Source organism: Syngnathoides biaculeatus, chromosome 8, assembly GCF_019802595.1.
Source record: "Syngnathoides biaculeatus isolate LvHL_M chromosome 8, ASM1980259v1, whole genome shotgun sequence".
NCBI classification, from domain to species: Eukaryota; Metazoa; Chordata; class Actinopteri; order Syngnathiformes; family Syngnathidae; genus Syngnathoides; species Syngnathoides biaculeatus.
Genome location: NC_084647.1, coordinates 20,099,063 through 20,119,279, shown reverse-complemented (window position 1 = coordinate 20,119,279; position 20,217 = coordinate 20,099,063). Strand labels below are relative to the sequence as shown.

Here is a 20,217-nt window from a genome sequence, read left to right as displayed (position 1 = left end):
AACTTTTGCTTGCAATTTTCCAATTGTGACATTTCTTCTTCCCCTTTCAGCATTGCTTGACCGAACACAAGGACGGCGCAACTTTTCCGTGTCCCAGAGAAAAAGAAGCGCGGGCAGCTAAAGTGTGTAAGTGCCAGCGTTACCACACGGAAGGCTCACACGGGTCAAACGTGATGTCAAATCATGTGACTCATCTGTCCGAAAGCGACACTCGAGACGATCCGCCCATAAACCTGACCAAGTGAGAATTATCACAAATTGTAACCTTTAAAAGGACTCTGGTGTTTGAGAAATGTCGTCATGAAGGCCAGTCGCTTACTGTCTGCACAATCGAAGTACAAAGTAAATGAATGAATACATTTTGAAATCCATTTGTCCAGATGTCAGGCCTCCCCTAGCTCAATTGTGTGCATGATGTATTTATTTCAGCACGTTTGCCACTGAGAAAAGAATAGCGAACATCCGCAGCAGATATGGAAACATTTAAAAATCAGAATAAAGATTAGATTGAATTACCAATCTCAAGGCAAGTATTGTTTTACTGTAATCTGTCGTGGTACAAACTTGTGTCATGCTGATGTGTTTCTCCTATTTTGGTTCCGTAATTTAAGTATACAAGAGTGATATGCAATACATGGTCAAATGTGTACCCTGCATTACAATTTGCATGCATACATCTATTTGGCTGACTCATTTTTCTGTTATACTATTGTTTTAGAAATTATATAGCCAGCATGCGGTTGCCTCAGTTTAGGGCAGGGGTGTCAAACTCGTTTTTCCTCACGGGTCACATTGTGGTTTCCCTCAGAGGACCATTATGACTGTGAAACAATACAAATATTTAATCATCTCATCATGTTTACATCCTCTATTTATGATCTACTTTTGGAATCAGAAATCAAGGCTAACCCTAACCCTATTCATGTTTGGTAACACAAAAAATGCTTGCAATATCTCAACATTATCATTTATGATGCATGACAATTTGAAATCTTTGGACAAATTTTTACAAGAATAATTGAAATTGACACTCTATATTTGGCTTCGCGAGCCACATAAAATCATGTGGCGGGCCAGATCTGGCCCCCGGGCCTAGAGTTTGACACCTGTAGTTTAGGGGATTATCTTTTCCCTCACTTTAGAGAACAATTTTTCTTTTTTTACATATGTTGTCATATTTAGGATCCCTTTATTCATTTGTTTAAACTGTTTTAGCTTTCTAAATAGAACTGTTTAGCATTCTGAACACATCCCAGCCTTCCTTGTAGTAGCAAAATTCCTCGGGCAAAACGTGCACTTCTTCTTTATCTGTTAATTGAGGTAGCGGCTTTTAACAGAGTTTCTTGTATAATATAGAATTGACCGGTGTAAATATTTGTATGAAACTGCGTACAGCAAAAATATTTCAACAATTTACTCATGCCCAGAGTGTTCTGTTTTCTCTGCCCGCTGATACTCCGTGGTGCTACAACGTGTTCGTACAAAATGTATTCATTAGATTTCAGCGTGTCTTCCTGTCGCGATTTATGTCCCGAGCAAAACGTCTAAATTGATAGCGACGCGGCGTTCTACGGAGCAAATAGTTTAAAAAGAAAAGAAAAAAAGCAAATTGCGGAACACCTGTTTTGAAGTATCTATCAATCGTGTGCATTCGAACGCGACGTTGGGTGCGATGGATTTGCGAGAGAAAGAAGAGATAAGGCATTTCTCAAGCGCGCCGGAGCGTTTCCTTTGCTGTCGGCCGAAGGTGGTTGCGGTCTGGCAGAGGCGGGAGGGGCGGGCAGGTGCCTGGGCCCGATGTGCACATCCCCAGGGTGACAGATGGGGGAACAAGCCGGCGGCGGCGGACTGAAATCACCACCCATCCTCCTCCTCACTCTGTGTGTTGGTGATGGATGGACGGCGGGGTGGGGGGGCGCAGATCCAGCTCAGCCTGTGTTGTGACAGGCTGAAGATGTACTCCAATAATGTTTATCGGTGAGGCCTTCATCTTCGGATGACACACACACTTGTTTTCAGTCAAACAGGCGCACAAAGGTCAAAGGCCATCCATCCGGTAAACGCTGGGCGGGGGGCCAGTGACTGGATCGCCGCATCACATCTCCATGAAGTCCAGCTAGCCAAGCTAAGCTTGAAAAAAATTGCATATACACTTCTGTGGACCTATACGATCACTCTACATCCGCAATTGTAGTGACGCAGGTGAGATTTAATTGGAGCTTTATTTTAAATGAAAAGAATATTTTATTGGCCCCAAATCTGCTGACTGATTTGACCTTTGAAATCAAACACGGCGTAAACTTGTGGCAGCTTGTGCTCACACGAGGACCCAGAAAAAGGGGCAGGACACAAACGAAATAGCCCATAAAATCATGGGTACTTTTTTGGGGTTGTAATTAGGCATACAGCACTTTTTTTTTTTTTTTTTGCACAAAGATTTTTATCACTTTTACAGCCCTTACCTCACGTAGCAGAGATCCTTTCTAACCAGATATCCCAAAAGGCCGCAGTGTTTAAACTCCAGCTGACGGCCAAGATAAAAGAGTGAAGGACATCACGCACCATTTGTTTGGCCCGTCCCTCGAACATTAAATGTTTTTTTTTTCTCATATGAAGCTGGCAAAAAAGAATGATGTATTTATGTAATGTTGACCCGGCTGCACACGGCGGAGTCAAAGCTGAATAAAACATCAAATGTAAGAGAGCGTGAGAGCGCTATTGCCTTTTCCCAGAATTATTCTTGGCCGGGTTTTTTGAATCTTAACACCTCATTGTTAAGGTTTTGGGTCACCCATGAACAGAGTTTTTTTGTTTCCGTTGTAAAAAAACCCAACACGTTTCTATGGGGTCGGGAACCTTTTCGACTGAGAGATCCATAAATGGCAAATATTTTAAAATGTAATTTCAAAGGAGCCATGCAACATTTTAAAAACTAAATAAAAGTATTTGTGCATTTATGCAAGACCAATATGGAAGTAGATTAGTGCCACCAGGATTTGAATTTGAAATGCAAAGTGATAAGTGCCACCAGGATTTGAATTTGAAATGCAAAGTGAAATAGGATTTGAATTTAAAATGCCGCAGAGAACACGGTTTGAATTTGAAATGTAAAGTGATCACATTTTTAATAGTTGCAACTTTTCAATGTTAACAATTCGACTAGCTACAATTTGCTGTCTAAAATTCACCGTCTGTGCCACCAGGCAGGGTTACTTAAGGTCAGAACCGAACACCCAGCCAATCCAGTTGCGCTTTCTTTGTATGTGACGTCACGTGACTAAAAAAGAGTAACTGCGATCGGCTGGCTGTTCTGCCTGGTGGCACAGACTATTGAAAACGTGATTACATAACATTTCAAATTCAAATGCTCTTTTATGCGGCATTTCAAATTCAAATCCTATTTCACGGTACATTTCAAATTCAAATCCTAGTGGCACTAATCTACTTCCATGGACCAACATTTTGAAGAGTACAACAAGTCCCTGCATTCTTTTAAATAACATAATTACGCTATTGCTAACCAATGATGACAAAAGTACTTCTTACCATGAATGCGACTTCTGGTGCTGCTTGGTTTTGCTGATGGCTTTAAAGTCTGTTTCATCCGTCGTTAGATTAAGCTTCATGCAGGCGTTGACTTCCATCCGTTAATTGTGAACGTAATTCAATTTGATTTGCCATCATGATGTTACGAGACGGACTCTGGAAAGTGGCTCTTGACATGCTTTCTTCCTGTTACAGTGACTCTTTCAGTTTTTGAGTATTTCATCGTTGCAATTCTGTTTTTAGAATTTAGACACACAGCAGAACCTTCTCTCTCCACCAAGGCGAATTCCTCTGTCCTTTCTTGCCGAAAACAGCGGTACTCATCTTTATTTCTTTGAGCAGTTAGCGTTTGACACTTCCTCACCTGCCCACATCGACTGCCATATTGGACAGCAAACTACGGCAACCCTACTAAGACAAACTATCACTGCCGCATCTGCGAGCCATATGCACCCGACCTTTTTTGTTATGTGTACCACTATCAATTTATTGCTATTTACTATTAAGTTTATTCCAAAAATGCAAATTTATAAGGGAACCCAAACTTTTCAATGCAGGTTTGAATGTTTGAGTAACTAGTAATTGTACACTTGTAGTGCCGGAGAAAAGGAGTCGGAGGCGGAGTGTCGGACACAGAAACAGAACTTGGTTTATTGTTCGACATCACCAAACTAATCGCATAACGGCGGGAACTCAGTTAACCTTTCCTCCGGAAGCGCAACAACAAAAACAGTCCGTGCGGAACCCCGCACCCCAACTCGAGGTCCCGCGGGTGAATTATGTAAACACCACACAAGCCCCCCCAGAATTCACCCATAGTCAAAATCCTTGTGCCGTGGAGGGATGATGACCCGACCCCGGCGAGTGTGCACTGTAGGGGCCGATGGGGGCGGGGCCGCACTGTCCATTGAGTCACGGGACAAGGGCTCAGGCGGGGTCAAGGGTACCCCGGCGGGCGCAGGGGCACAGGGCAAAGGGGGACGACCCCGACGCGGGGGGAGGGCCAACCCCAAAGGCTGGGCAATGTCCAGGTGCGCGGGTTTGACCCTGTCCACGTAAACAGTCTCGGGTCTGCCGGCAATGTCCACGAGCAGGCTCTTATCCCCGTGCTCCAGGACCCTGAACGGCCCGTCGTATGGGGGGCGGAGAGGTCCACGGTGGGCGTCATGACGAACAAACACAAAATCCGCAGAGCGCAGGTGACGGGGCAGCCGGGCAGCTGGGGTGCCATGTTGCGACGTGGGAACCGGCGCAAACCCTTTTGCGGGCTCCAGCAGGGAGGACCGTTGCCTGGCTGCGGACCAGGGCGCTGTGGCGTCCGGGATGAATTCGCCGGGGACCCGCAGTGGCTGGCCGTAGACGAGTTCGGCGGATGAGGACAACAGGTCCTCCTTGGGGGCGCACCTGAGGCCGAGCATGACCCACGGGAGCTTATCCAACCAGTTGCCGTCCGTCAAGCCGGCACGCAGGGCTGCTTTCATGGAGCGGTGGAACCGCTCGCAAAGACCGTTCGCCTGGGGGTGATAGGCGGTAGTGCGGTGCAGCTTGACCCCCAAACTCTCAGCGACTGCGTTCCAGAGTTCAGAGGTAAACTGAGGGCCACGATCTGAAGAAAGGTCGCACGGTGTCCCGAAGCGTGCAACCCACGTGCCGATGAACGCCCGGGCCACGTCTGACGACGTTGTCGAGGAGAGGGGAACCGCTTCGGGCCAGCGGGTCGTCCTGTCCACCATGGTGAGCAAGTAGGTGAATCCGTGCGAGGGAGGAAGTGGACCTACCAAGTCAACGTTGACGTGGTCAAACCTCCTCTCGGGGACAGCAAAGGGCTCCAAGGGGGCTTTTGTGTGGCGATGCACCTTAGCCCGCTGACAGGCCACGGACGAGTCAACCCAGGCCTGCACATCTTTCTTGAGACCGCGCCACACGAACTTCTGGGCCACCAGCCTCACGGACGGTTTCCTTCCGGGGTGGGAGAGGTTGTGGACCGCCTCGAAAACAGCTCTTCGCCAGTTTGCAGGGACCAGCGGCCGAGGCTGGTCAGCCGAGAGGTCGCACAGCAACCTGACGCCCGAGTCACCAACCGCGACTTCCTCCAGGCGCAAACCCGTGTCAGAAGTCTTGAGGGCCTGCACCCCGTGGTCCGAGGCCTGGTCTGCGCTCATGCGGGAGTAGTCGAGACCCAGATGCACAGTGCCGACGATCGCCCTGGAGAGGCAGTCCGCGACCACATTGGATTTGCCGGCGATGTGTTGGATGTCCGTAGTGTACTCAGAGATGAACGACAGTTGGCGTTGCTGGCGGGCGGACCACGGCTCGGCCACCTTGGACATGGCGAAAGTGAGGGGTTTATGGTCCACATATGCCGTGAACTCACGGCCTTCCAATAGGGAGCGGAAGTGGCGGATCGCCAGCCAGAGGCCGAGGAGCTCTCTATCGAACGTGCTGTATTTGCGCTCCCTGGGGACCAGCTGACGGCTGAAAAAGGCAAGCGGTTGCCAGGCGCCGCCGACCCACTGTTCGAATACGGCTCCAACAGCGTAGTCCGATGCATCGGTAGTGAGAGCGACAGGGGCCCCGTGGGTCGGGTGAGCCAGCATAGCGGCACGACTCAGTGCGGCCTTCGTAGCCTCGAAGGCTTCCATCCTCTCGGCCGTCCATTCAACGTCCCGGTTGGGGGCCTTGTCTTTAAGAGCCTCATAGAGCGGGCGCATGATGTGGGCCGCCCGGCGGATGAACCGGTGGTAGAAAGTCACCATCCCCAGGAACTCCCGGAGGCCCCGAGCCGAGCGAGGTCGGGGAAAAGCGGAGACGGCCTCCACCTTTGCCGGAAGGGGGGCGGCGCCGTTCTTGTCTATGAGGTGCCCGAGGAACTGGATAGAGGGCACCCCGAAAACACACTTTGCCGGGTTGATGATCAGGCCATGCTGCTCAAGTCTTGCGAAGAGGTCGCGGAGGTGCATCAGATGTTCATCCTCCGAGGAGCTGGCGACGAGGATGTCATCCAAATAGACGAACACAAATGGCAAGTCCCTGAGCACAGAATCCATTAAACGCTGGAAAGATTGTGCCGCATTTTTAAGACCAAACGGCATCCTCAGAAACTCGAACAGTCCAAACGGAGTGATTACAGCTGTCTTGGGAACGTCTGAGGGGTGCACGGGAACCTGGTGATACCCGCGCACCAGGTCGACCTTGGAGAACAAGATTTTGCCTGCCAGGTGGGCTGAGAAGTCCTGAATGTGTGGAACAGGGTAGCGGTCGGGCGTAGTGGCGTCGTTAAGGCGGCGGTAGTCACCACACGGTCGCCACCCACCACTCGGTTTAGGGACGATGTGTAGTGGCGAGGCCCACGGGCTATCCGAGCGGCGGACGATGCCCAGACGCTCCATGTTGGCAAACTCGGACTTAGCGACTGCTAGCTTCTCGGGATCAAGCCGTCGGGCCCTCGCGTGGATCGGGGGGCCCTTGGTCTCAATGTGGTGCTCGACCCCATGTTTAGTCGTGGTAGAGGAGAAAGTGGGCCGTGTCAAGACAGGGAACTCACCAAGGAGGAGTTGGTACTTGGTGCCGTCCGATAGCGAACTGGAGAGACCACCATAAGTCGCCTCATTGCGGACGCAGGCGACCGTGGAAAAAGTCAGTGCATCCACCAGACGGCCCCTCTTAACATCCACCAGCAGCCCGTGGGCACAAAAAAAATCAGCGCCGAGGAGAGGGAATGAGACATCCGCAGTGACAAAGTCCCATGTGAAGCGCTGACTCCCGAAACACAAGTCCACAGTCCTCATGCCATAAGAGCGGATAGGGGAGCCATTAGCGGACAGTAGGGGTGGCCCATGAGTCCCGCCAGCGGCGTCCTCCGCAGTGGCCGTCAGGACACTCCTCTGGGCGCCGGTGTCACAAAGGAATTTGCGCCCGGAAAGGTTGTCCTTGACGAACAGCAGCCGGCTCTTCGCGCCCACGCTCACGGCCGCTGCGAAGCGTGGGCTTTGGCGTTTCCCGACGCGTCGTAGTTGCAAGGGGCGCGGCACCTCTTCGCTTTCGCACCGAAACGGGCATGGAAGTAGCACAAGCCTGTGCCAGCACGGCCGTCGGTGCCGAAGGGGCCCCTGCTGGATGCCACCCCCGCGCCCGAAGGTGAGTAACTGCGCGTCGCGGCCAGCGTCTCAGGGGGTTGCCAGGAAGAAACGGTCGGCCTCCTCGGCCAGGGCCCGGGGCTCAGTGATAGTACTGTTCGCGAGCGCCGTCTGAACATGCGGTGGCATTTGCCTGAGAAACAGTTCCATGAAAATGAAATTGGGCTCTTCCGTGCCCAGCAGGTTTAGCATCATTTCCATGAGTTCGGAAGGTTTGCTGTCCCCCAGTTCATTAATAGCCAACAGACGTCGGGCACGTTCCGGCCGTGAAAGTTCAAAAACCTTGAGAAGGTGAGCCTTGATCCCAGCATACTTATCTCAGGCCGGGGGAAAGGTGATGAAGTTCACTGCTCTGGCCGCCGTTGAGCTCCCGAGTGCTGAGACAACGTGGTAGTAACGCGTGGAATCATCTGAGATCCCGCGGAGGGCGAACTGAGCCTCAGTCTGTGCGAACCACGCTGCCGCGGACGTCTCCCAAAACTCCGGCAATTTGAGGATGGCGGTTGCCATGTTCGTTTCAGTCTCGAAAACGCCGGGACTGACGTCGGGGTCACCAGTGTAGCGCCGGAGAAAAGGAGTCGGAGGCGGAGTGTCGGACACAGAAACAGAACTTGCTTTATTGTTCGACATCACCAAACTAATCGCATAACGGCGGGAACTCAGTTAACCTTTCCTCCGGAAGCGCAACAACAAAAACAGTCCGTGCGGAACCCCGCACCCCAACTCGAGGTCCCGCGGGTGAATTATGTAAACACCACACACTAACATAAACTTGGGGTCAACAATCCAGAGCAATGGTGAGTGTGGTAAGGAAGTGAAGAAACGGGTCCAAGCAGGGTGGAACAGTTGGCGGCAGGTGTCTGGTGTTCTATGTGACAGAAGAGTCTCTGCGAGGATGAAGGGCAAAGTTTATAAAACGTTGGTGATGTACGGATTAGAGACGGTGGCACTGAAGAAACAAAAGGAAGCAGAACTGGAGGTAGCAGAAATGAAGATGTTGAGGTTGTCGCTCGAAGAGAGCAGGTTGGATAGGATTAGAAATGAGCTCATTCGAGGGACAGCCAAAGTTGGACGTTTTGGAGACAAGGTCAGAGAGAGCAGACTTCGATGGTTTTGACGTGTTCAGAGGCGAGAGAGTTAGTATGTTGGTAGAAGGGTGCTGAGGATAGAGCTGCCAGGCAGAAGAACGAGAGGAAGACCAAAGAAAAGGTTGATGGATGTTGTGAGGGAGGACATGAGGACAGTGAGTGTTAGAAAGGAAGATGCACGAGATTAGTTTAGATGGAAAAAAGATGACACACTGTGGCGACCCCTAATGGGACAGGTCGAAAGGTAAGAAAGAAGATGAACAATTTTTGATTACTCTCGTACAAATATGCAACTTAGTTTCGGTGTTGTCCTGGAATCACTCCGATGGTCCGTCAATAACAATAATGCCACTTGGGCTTGAAACTAGGTTTATTTTGAATGTCATTCTTTATACCGGGTGTAGAGAAAAATAAAAAAATAGAGCTTTACTCCCTATTATTCAAGATTTACAATATTCATTAGACAAATACACATTTGCCTTAGGTGCCAACAAGTGCCCTCTCCCTCCATTCAGTCACTGTCCCCCCTGCACCCTGGTGCCTTATTCAGCATGTTTGCCAAGTCAATCAGCGTGAGAGCTTGCCAACTGCGGCGGCCCCCTCCCTCTGGAGGGGGCATGATGTATGTTACGGTTACATGCCACGCAGGGACAACTGCCTGGATGAACGGCATAAGGATGGAGGGGGGGTAAAAAAAAAGAGAGGATGGGGCTTGTTGAGGAGCTGTATGATGGATTTGGGGACGAGGATGTGCCAGATGCCCGATTAGCTGAGTGCCTCTGAGCCCCACACGGGGGGTTGCCCGCATTGTGCCCACGTGTCTGAAAACATACATTGTATTGGCGTCGCATGTTGCAGCTCAATACTAATGCGCTTCCTTGTACTTAAAACACTCAACAGCCCTGCCGCGATGGCGTTTTTTGCAAAGCTGTTACTTCATGATGCCAATTAGTCATGCCAACGAAACAAGAGTGGCATCATGGCATCATACAGTTACAGTTTCCTTTATAAAATAACCTTTTTCTTTTGTCACAACTATTCATTACAGTTTGGGTGCAGTCATTTTTTTTTCATTTTAGAAGCTGTGGCCTTGTGTTTTTTTTTTATTATTATTTTTTTTTTTTGGGGGGGTGGGAGTGTATTCTATTAGTAGCTAACATAATTACATAGGCCATACCAGGCAATTTCATGTGCGCCAGTCTGGAGATGTGGCCAATGTGGGGTGGCAAAAGCTCCAGTCATTTAGTTCCCACATTTAAGTGAAAGTTAAGTGGCTGGTTTCTGCTATCCATTTTTACAAACCATGACTTTGGCACACACACAAAAATGAAAGGATACTGGGTTTTACTTCACTTCATTTACTGTGTTGATTAAAAATGAAACCAACAGCACGTGAACAGTATTTAAAAAAGAAAAAAGGAATTGTTAGACTCACTAGAGGCCACTTGGGGGCAGTAGACATAATAATTCAATAGTTACACGTCGTTGAACTTGTACTGCAATACATTTGTGTACATACTTCGTTAACTAAAGTATTCATGTGAACAGAGTCACACACACACACACAACACACACACACACACACACACACACAACACACACACCACACACACACACACACACACACAACACACACACACACACACACAACACACACACACACAAAGTATTCAGAAAAAACAAGACTAATTTATCAAATTGCAGTAAAGTTGGTACATTGAAATACACAAAAATTAATTTCCATTATTTTCAGTTGAGTCTACTCATTTTACTTTTGAAACTGATGAAAAAAAAACCTCGTTGCATTATAATAATTACTGATTGTTTTCATTACCCTGCTTTACTGATTGGCTAGTGTAAATCCCAATGGTTCTGGCGTCCATTTTGGCTTTTAATTTAAGATACTCATTCTAGTCTCTTGCATTATGAGGGCCACAGAATTAGCTGACATGTTCTGAATGAAAGTGGTGTCTTGAAAGAACTCTAGAACTGAGAAGCGCCCCCCCCCAAGTAAGAAGCTCAATTGTTGGGATTTAATATTGAAATTAGCTGTGACAAAATATAGCTAATGTCAAGCATGCAACATATCACAGTACGTCAAGATAATAAACATGTCTTTGCTTGTTAGTGGACACGTTCACAACATACCCAAGAGCGCTTTACTTTGTTAGCTACGCTCAATGCTAGCACAGGTGGCAAAAGTCCCAGTCAGGACCATTGTCACGACCACTCCATTATAAAGCCGCCTTGCACCATCACTGCAACTGATCTCATCAAAGCTGTACGACCCACGTCGACCTCATCAACAATGCCTGACCCCCCACGACCTCATCAAAGGTGGACGCCCCTTGAAGCCCTGAGGGGCGGACGCCAACCCCTCAACAAAACTCCTCATCCGTTATTGGACCACGAGCACTGTAAACGTGGAGCGTCAGCGCCGAGCAGACATCCAGATCGTCATGCCCAATTCGCCCGACCCAGCACGCCCCCACCTCAGCCCTGCGGACAATGGCGCCGCCGAGGCCTCCGAACCCTCCCGGCCGCAACGTCCGCCCACGTTGGCTGGCAGCGGTGACAGAAAAGGGGGTGCGGGACGCGGGGGCCTGCAGCACCCGATGGGACTCTTATTGAGCGCTTGAGCGATGAGCCGGGTCAACACATCTCCCCGCCTCATCCATCATGCCCCACAAACAGACGCAAATAAAGAGGACACATTCCTGCCTCCGCTCCCACTACCACATTCAAGCCCACTCGGGCCTTCGAGACCCTCTATGGTGGAAGCCAATGCCCGGGATATTTAAAAAAAAAAAAAAAAAAAAAAAAAGGAAGAGGAGCAGAGTTCAGGCTGCGGCTTGCTTTCGAGGCCATGGGAGTGCCAGAAGAAAGCGCCAGGTGCTTCTCTGACCTATGTTTAAAAAGCCGTGTTGGTGCCATAATGATGGGCATTCGACATGGGCCGCGGAGGGTGGGTGGGGGATCCAAAAATGAACACGGGAGACAAATCTCCGCGGAAGATTAAAGACAGGAAGGAAGAAATGTCAATCCACATTGTAGTCCTTTATTGAGTTGTTCCTCCCACATTATTTGAATTGAAATGCATAACAGTTACATTGTAAAAAGCATTAAAACAAAAGTACCTCAACTTGCTGATTACTTTTTTTTTTAAATCGATTATAAACAAGGACAAAAAAAGGGGGTCCCTCAAAATGGGAGAATACATAAGAGCAGTCTGTTTTATTTTATATATATATATTTTTTTAAATTTGGCACAAAGGTTTAACATGAACTGAACGTCACACAAGCTTGCAGACAACTGTAGAAAATGTCAACACAAATCTTAACAGACCAACCATGCGCTTATCAACAAATGATACCTGGGTTGTTTTGTCTTTTAATGATTTCATCCTACATACTGATTTTTTTTTCAATTTTACATAATTTTTTTTTGCACAATTGAATCATTAAAAAAACTAATATCTATTCATCAACCGGTTCCAATAAAAGAATAAGGACTGAGTTGTAATGTTTAATACTATCCGGCACTGGAATGGAATCTACAAATCCCGGGAAAGTCTGGGATCGAGAGGAATCTGCCATCACCCGGGGCTCGGAGCAGTGCTATTTAGCAAACAAACTACAGTTTGCCGAGAAATAAATACAATTATCAACATACAACAGCAAACAACAACACCAACAACACCAACGACATTAGAAAAAAAAATCATGATTGTCTAAAATGAATGAAAAACATGAGAATGAAATAGTTACCAACTAGTGTTCTGGCTATTTAGTGGTATTGTTGGCTGACTAGGAAGGATTCAAATGGTGTGGGTGGAGGGAAATTAAAAAAAAAAAAAAAAAAAAAAAGACAAATGCCCTTTACAGAACAACATTTAACTTCAGCACTGGCTACTTATCTCAGTAAAAACATGTTTTGTTTTCGTCCACTAAAAATCTATTTATAACCTTTCACAGATAGCGCAGACGGGGCAGGATGGATTGCAGTACGGAACGGTCGTGTACAGTGCAACGATTGTGCAGACACACCGTGAATACACATTGGGGCTACCGTTATTTGTTTATAAGAACTTGTCGGGATCTGGAGTCATTTGAACCGAGGTTGCCGCCGCCCTTCATGACATCAAGTGCATTTTATTTTTATTTTTTCTTTCCATAAGCAACACACGTGGACAGCCCCGGGTGGGTTTGAATTGCAATACATTTCGAATATACATGAAAACAGTGTTCTTGTTACAGGTACACAAACTTGCCTTTCAGACATGAGCAACTCCTAATATTCACCCTGCTTTGTGTGAAGGGGGCAGTGAATGCAGGCCATCAAAGATACGTCAGCACATCTTGCGTGTCCACCAGCTGCCTTTGGTGTGCAAATGAAGAGAATAAATACCGCTATTATTATTATTACTTTTTAGATTGACCATTTCCACCACGATCGTGTCATTCTGTTGTTTGCCACGGGAGGAAATCCATTTTCGGGTCTCGGAGGGATATTTTTCTCTGCGGGAGTTGAGGTTTTCTGGGCTGGGGGTCTGCAAGGACCCTGCTTGTTTTGTGTGTGTGTGTGTGTTTGTACGCAAGGCGCTTCACTCAGCAGTCAGAAGGGTTCAAGTGATTCTGCTTTGCAGTCACTCCAAAGAGCCCCCACCTCGCAATGGGCTCCCAATTCGGGGGGCGTAAAATGTGAAAAACGGGCGTCATCTTCATCATCATACATGGCTGAGAGACTGGATGGCGTTGGATTCGGCAGCAGCCCGAGCCAGACTGTGCCACATTGAGGCCGGCGTGTGGGCGACGGGGTGGAGGGAGTCCTTTTCTGCCAGGGACAGCATCATGGCGTATGCCTGGGAAGATGAAGCCGGAGGCATGAGAACATTGTTCAAGTTGCCGTACGCGAAAAACACAAATTGCCATCAATTGTCACCCACACTGTTGCACAGATATGACCTTGAAAATAATTGTTATTATTGCTATTATTTCCAGAATTGCTCTGCGTCATACCGGGAAAAAAACCAGTGTCAAATATTAATTCTTTAACCGCCTCATCATATTTACACCTAAAATTTCTGAACTACTTTTCGAATCAGAATTCAAGGCTAATGGGGTTTTCAATTATTGTTCATTTTTTGGTAACACAAAAATGCTTCCAATACCTCAACATTACCATTTATGATATGACAATCCAAAATGTTGTTCCAGATTTTAACAAAAAATCATGGAAGTTGATGCACATTATTTGTCAACTTTTCAACCTTTATTTGCCCAAGTGGATGACACTTAGGGATGTTAAAAATGTTACTTAAAATTGTTGTATAGTTTGACCCTGAACATCTTGATTCTACTTTCTATGGGGAAGGTGAATTACTAATAAATCAGGTCGACCAGCCTCCCAGAATAGAATCAAGTACGTAAGAAGTAGGGACTCCAATATCCAGTATGTGCTTGGGGAAAGTTGCTACCTGTGACTTGGATTTCCTAAAGAGGGGCTGCTTGACGGCTTCCGTCAGCGAGGCGGGGGCAAACGATTGGTCGTCGTCATCAGCTTCCCCATCGCTCAACTCACTCTCCTCCAGCTTGCGGATGTCGGAAAAGTGACGAATCTGATCCAAGGCGGGGTAGCCACTCGGCTCTTCTTCATCCTTATACCTGGACACCGAGGAGAAAAACAAAAACATCTTCAAGTTAGCAATTTCAAGTAAAAACTGACAGCTGTATTCAGATCTTCGAGTTACCTCCTTGGAGAGATTTTACAGCTCTGGCTCAAGTTGTTATTTGTCCGACTAAAATCCATTTCATCTGGTATGATGTCGTCACTCATGTTGCTGGGGGGCACCTCCTCTTGGGGTTGATTCAAGGCATTGCTGGATTTTTCCCCTTCTTCATCAACACCAAGCTCCTCTGCCTCCTCATCTTCCAAGTCGTGTGACCCGTGCCTGGCCATCAGTAGAGGCTTTCCTTCTTGGAATGAGGTGCCGTTGACACTGCAAACCCACAGTACACAACGGAAATGGTTTAATGCCATTTGAGTTTCTTTGCGATTTCTGAATGTTATTGTAACATTCTTCTGCTCCTCAGAGTCCGGCATCGGACTAAGCGGCAAAGCGGGACATGGCAGCCGGGACAGAACAGAGTCGGAATGTCGTTTGTCATCCGGGCTGCCGGGCCCCTCTGGGCACAGCAGCAGCACCAACTTCATCATTTGCAGCACTTAACCGAAGTGCTCCGTCTCTCGTCTTGTTTATCTTCACTGCTATCGAGTAGTAATCATCTAATAGGGAAAATATTTAGCTGACAGCCCCATTTGGAAGTTGAATTATGAATGCATTGCCAAGCGATCCATTCCGCTATCCCTCCGGAGGGAAAGAGAACCAGCTATCCAAACTGCCAGAGTCTTCATTTTTCCTTCTGTCTCAGTGGCACAGGAAACCGCCATTTGCTAAATCACCTGGAACCACATTGAGAGTGATTCACTAATTACACTCTGAGATGTCTTTCGTCAGATACTTAGAAAACATGCACTAAGAGGTCTTGGAGAAAGAGAAGTGACGTTCGGAAATTGACACACGTCATCACATGATTCATTGCACCCTCACCCTTGATGGGAAGGGATTAAGGGTGTCCAGAAATAAAATGTATCATCTTTTGTTCTTCGTCAGCTGTTGATACCGTAGTTTAGAGTTTTAGAGCGCGCTTCGACCGGGACCGTGTAAGTCGGGGTCTGACAAGGTGCTATTTTGCCGCTCAGAATAGCGACTCTCGAAGAGCCGGCCAGAGCTCTGTGATTAAGGAAACAGATTCGCTAATTACGCTTTCAAATGTGGTAATTTGCTGGGGATAAAGTATCTATCAGAAGCAGTCAGAAGCGCCCCGTTTTGAAAGGAAACACAGGCCGACCTCGTGACCCCACCCCCTCTACCCTCTTCCTGTAGGCAGACATGTTGGTTCCAGATGTGGTGGGCTAACTGCCGCGTTCCTCGCTTTTGGTCTTCTCTTCCCGTCCTCCAGAGGCTCCCGGGCCTGCTCTTGGCTCTTGGGGGCCAATCATCGTGCAGTCTACGAGATCTCTATCCGACCGCGCAATCGGGCTCGCGATCGGACCGACGTCAGGCATGTGAAAACAAACTCGGAGAGCCGAGCAGATTGCACAGCCGCTATCTTCCCTGATCGCAGCTTGAAGAATGTATTTGCATAATGCATAAACGATCTCGCGTGAACAGAGACATCACCTGATTCGAATCCATGAAAGAGTTGTGATCTCCTTGGATGTTGACACACATGATTGCTCTTGGAAAAGTATGCAATTACCAAGATGGGCTGGGGTGATAGCAAAATACACGCTTAACAGAGACAGACAGCTGTTGACATGAGCGCATTTTTGAGGGCACCGAACCACCGCTAAAACGAAAATCCCAGCACCCCTAAAATATGAGACATACCGAAATACTTTTTTAAACAACCTCAAAAAGTGTAAAAACAGAAAAGGGTAACCCAACTGAGTCCTCGAATGCCCCCCAAAAATACTTTCCTCCACCAATAGTGCCTGCCTTAAACCAAAAATATATGTAGAGATGTCGAAAACAAACAAAAAAGGCTAACGTAAATAAATAAAAATGATGAATAAAAGCAAATTTGCGCTGCCTGGAACCATTAAGCCATTGTCCAGTTTTACTGCATGGACATTTGTTGAAGTCGGATGTATGTTGGCCCAGTGGAAAATCAGGGAAGCATCGTAAGGGGTTTTAAGACACTACCAGATACATAATCTGCATATAATATGACGAATGAGTGAACTGAATGGTAATTATAATTATTTTTTAATATTAAAGGCCAATCACTAGGGCGCTAATGCTAATTAGGAATGCTAACCATTTAACAAAGTATTTTTCCTCACCAAAACACTGTTCAAAGAGTTTATAGAATACACTCTGTAACAAGGACCCATAAAGGAGAATAAAATAGATTTGTAGTGAAAAAAAAAAACATATGTGTGTGTCTTTTTGCTACATTTAACTCTGGGCTCATGCTTTATGTTTGTTGGTAGGGGTTAAGCTATAGATTTTGTGGATATTTCTCTACCCTTCTTCAGAGGGGTCCGGTGATGTTTGGCTCTGTCCTGTGTTGCCGATGAAATTTCTTATTTCGTTGAAGTAAGAGTCCTCTTTGTCGTCCAGTATGGCGCCACTCCCGTCTAGTTCTGACTGTGGAGAAGACATTGCAGTGCCTGCGTAAAGAAACAAAGGCAAAACATTTTTTTTTCCACTCCAGTATTCTTATTTTTTGGTACACATTCCTGAGGTATGTTGTTGAAAATAAACCTTTTCAGAAATATTTTGTGTTGTATTTGAAATTAGAGACAAAGCCTCTTGGTCCTGACCTGACAGGTTTCCGTTCTCGTGCTTCTTGAGGTGACGATCCAGGTTGGTTTGCTGACCAAAGCACCGATCGCACAGGTGGCACTTAAAGGGCTTCTCCTTGTTGTGGATGTTGCGAATGTGCCGTTGCAGGTTTGAGGAGATGCTGAAGGAGCGGTCGCAGTATTTACACCTGCAGGGGAAAAAAAATGCATTTTTAAGGGAAGGAAAGAAAACTGCTTGACAGCAACCGAAAACATAGCTTTGGATCTCATGGTTTGTTCTGCGGGAATTAGAACTGCATCTGTGATGCGGAACACACACTCACACACACACACACACACACACACACACACACACACACACACACACACACACACACACCACACACACACACACACACACACAGTCCCAGCAGACCCACAGATCCAGACATGATGGAGGAGCTTGTTTAAGGTGAAACAGAATTACTTGTTATCTCAAGCCAGCTCAATAAAATTGCATTCTTCTCTCATTCAATAAGCACGCAACAGATCGCGCTCTATACCGAGTCACTCTCGCCAAGTTTCTTCATGCAAAATTAGACGAGAAGATTACATCTTTTCTTCTGCTGGAATTAGCCTGCTCGATTGGCTGTCCCTCAGGACCCCCCTGGTTATCGCCATAAGAAATTGCCGTACAATAAACAGCGGTGATCTTTAATGGCATGCCAGTGAGCGGGATGGAGGCTATCGGGCCGGGCCGGGCCGGGGCAGAAGAGGCCCGCGCCGATCTTTCTCCCTCCCCTGTGGTCAAAAGGCTTCCCACAAGCTTCGGGCCAAAATTCCTTCATCTTTGGAGCTACAAAGCTCCGTTCTGGCCAGGCATTACTCACTATATTAACGAGGTAAAGGTATTTTTAGTCACAACAAATTTGTTTTATTGGTGGTAATTCAGGAACTGTTGAAAATGCCGAACTCCTAGAGCGGTTGAACATAAATGTTTTGCTTTGTAGGAAAAACAAGAATTGTGTTGTTGACGACAGCCATTTCCATTGGTGGAGACAAATTTCTCCAGGTGGGGTATTACACCAAAACGTTTGTAACATCTCTCAGAGGGTCATTTGCAGAGAAATCCTCATTAACCCCTCTTAAAAAAAAAAAAAAAAAAAAGTGAATATGTGATTTTAAGGGCAGCACAGTGGTGCAGCTGGAAAACGTTGGGCTCACAATTCTGAGGTCCAGGGTTCGATCCCTGACCTGCCTCTGTGGAGTTTGCATGTTCTCCCTGTGCCTCCGTGGGTTTTCTCCAGGCACTCCGGTTTCCTCCCACATCCCAAAAACATGCAACATTCATCGGACACTCTAAATTGCCCCTAAATGTGATTGTAAGTGTGGCTGTTTGTCTCTGTGTGCCCTGCATTTGGCTGGCAACCAGTTCAGGGTGTACCCTGCCTCCTGCCTGTTGATAGCTGGGATAGGCTCCAGCACTCTCGAGACCCTCGTGAGGATAAGCGGCAAAGAAGATGGATGGATGTGATATTAAGTGTTGTTTATCGATGGCCAATAACACATCATCGCGCAAACATAATGTAAATGAAGTCCCAAAGAGTCTTACCGATAAGGTTGCTCCCCTGTGTGAGTCCTAAGGTGGCGCGTCAGGTTGGCAGAACGTGGGAAGATTTTTCCGCAATATCTATCCAAGATAAATGTGATGCAAGCAGTTGGTGAAACAACAACAACAACATAATCTTCCTTGCAGGCCAAATTGCAACAGTAAATAAATCAACCATCACCGTAATTATTCCGCCATTCAAATTCAAAGATAATTTCATGTACGTGTTTACAGTGCGCCGCATTCACCTGCACGTGTAGCGCTCTTTGCCCTTGCGCAGCAGCGTCTCTGGAAGCGTCGACGGCGGACCTCTGAAGTCAAACATGGAGGGCACCGAACGCAGGAGGTCACCCGAGTCTGGCTTCAAGGAGCCGAAAGTTTCCAGCTTCTCGGCCATGTTCTCAATAGCTGACATCTGCAGGGAGGCCACAGGAAGATGACACCGGATGATTGTAAGAAAGTGTTTTTTGCCCACAAAAAACAAACAAACAAACAAACGTGTGTTACAATAGCATCAATAGAGTCTATATACAGTACAACAGGGTCCCAATTTGCTCAATTCATATTCCTGACATGCTTTGAGAAAGTTTTTCTCTCAGACAGACAACACCTACGCAGACAGACAGACGGAAAGAATTAACGGCCGCAGCCAATCTGCTAATGAAGTTGAACAGTTGCTTTCATCGGATATCCCAGGAAGAATTATTTATGCCTTCTTTTTCTGCACGGGATGCGGATATGCGCAGAAGAAACTATTTGCTGCGAGGTGGTCAGAGTTGATTAATTGCCACCAACGTGTGTGAAAATAGAACCGAATTTGGAATGCACGTGAGTGAGCGTCGTGTGTGCGCGTGCGCTCGCAGGCGTGCGTATTGAACCCCCGAGTGTGATTGGACGTGCCAAGTGTGCATCTGTGTGTTGTCAGATCCACGTCCGTCTGTGTGTGTTTGTGTTTGCGTGTGGAGTGATTCATGTCCACTGGCGGGCAGTAAACCATTCGGCGCACAATGCGGGCAGACAGCACATTCGTCAATATGAAAGATGTTGACATTGCTGATCAAGGGCCAGACATGGGTAATAATGATATCGCTGTGCTGAAAGGGGCGGAGTGGGGGGGAGGAGCAGGGATGAAGGTGGAGGGGGTGGGAGGGGGTAAGGGGGGCGCTGGTCCCAGTAGAGCAACGGGCATGACAGGCCATCCCACGCACACACTTCTTTTTTCTTCTTTTCCAAGGGGGCCACAGAAATTTGCATTATTTTGCGCCTATTGAATTTGCAGCTTGTTCTTATGTCTTCAGGGCAACAAATCAGCGGTGATTCGGCTCCTCTACGGGAGCACTGCTTCGACTCTGACATTCCATCTCCTGTTTTCAGCCCCTGTCACGCTCGGGCCGCACGCCAAGATGGAGTAGATGGCGAGGAGAGAGGTGAGGAGGTTCTGGGTTGGGGGGGGGGGGGGCATGATGAAGGGCGAGATGATAGGTG

At 47.5% G+C, this 20,217-nt stretch overlaps 3 protein-coding genes across 18 annotated transcripts in view; 1 reads left to right on the top strand and 2 right to left on the bottom strand.

The window, feature by feature from the left end:
* Positions 1–522, top strand: part of megf6 (multiple EGF like domains 6) — a 45,572-nt gene extending 45,050 nt beyond the window's left edge. Inside the window, exon 29 of the mRNA XM_061826559.1 lies at positions 51–522. Within this exon, the coding sequence (XP_061682543.1) occupies positions 51–121 (71 nt within the window). The 3' untranslated portion in view covers positions 122–522. The remainder of the gene's footprint in view (positions 1–50) is intronic.
* The window catches only part of LOC133504370 (EH domain-containing protein 2-like), a 29,725-nt gene extending 25,718 nt beyond the window's left edge, over positions 1–4,007 (bottom strand). The window contains exon 1 of the mRNA XM_061826552.1: positions 3,547–4,007. The gene's annotated coding sequence lies outside the window, so the exon portion shown is untranslated. The remainder of the gene's footprint in view (positions 1–3,546) is intronic.
* Positions 4,008–11,806: 7,799 nt separating this feature from the next.
* mecom (MDS1 and EVI1 complex locus) overlaps positions 11,807–20,217 on the bottom strand; it is a 141,613-nt gene continuing 133,202 nt past the window's right edge. For all 16 annotated transcript variants that reach the window (XM_061826440.1, XM_061826441.1, XM_061826437.1 and 13 more), the window contains 7 exons: positions 18,981–19,147; positions 18,736–18,813; positions 17,163–17,332; positions 16,865–17,009; positions 14,521–14,769; positions 14,248–14,434; positions 11,807–13,632 (listed from right to left, as the gene is read on the bottom strand). In XM_061826440.1, the coding sequence (XP_061682424.1) occupies positions 13,498–13,632; positions 14,248–14,434; positions 14,521–14,769; positions 16,865–17,009; positions 17,163–17,332; positions 18,736–18,813; positions 18,981–19,147 (1,131 nt within the window). In that variant the 3' untranslated portion in view covers positions 11,807–13,497. The remainder of the gene's footprint in view (positions 13,633–14,247; positions 14,435–14,520; positions 14,770–16,864; positions 17,010–17,162; positions 17,333–18,735; positions 18,814–18,980; positions 19,148–20,217) is intronic.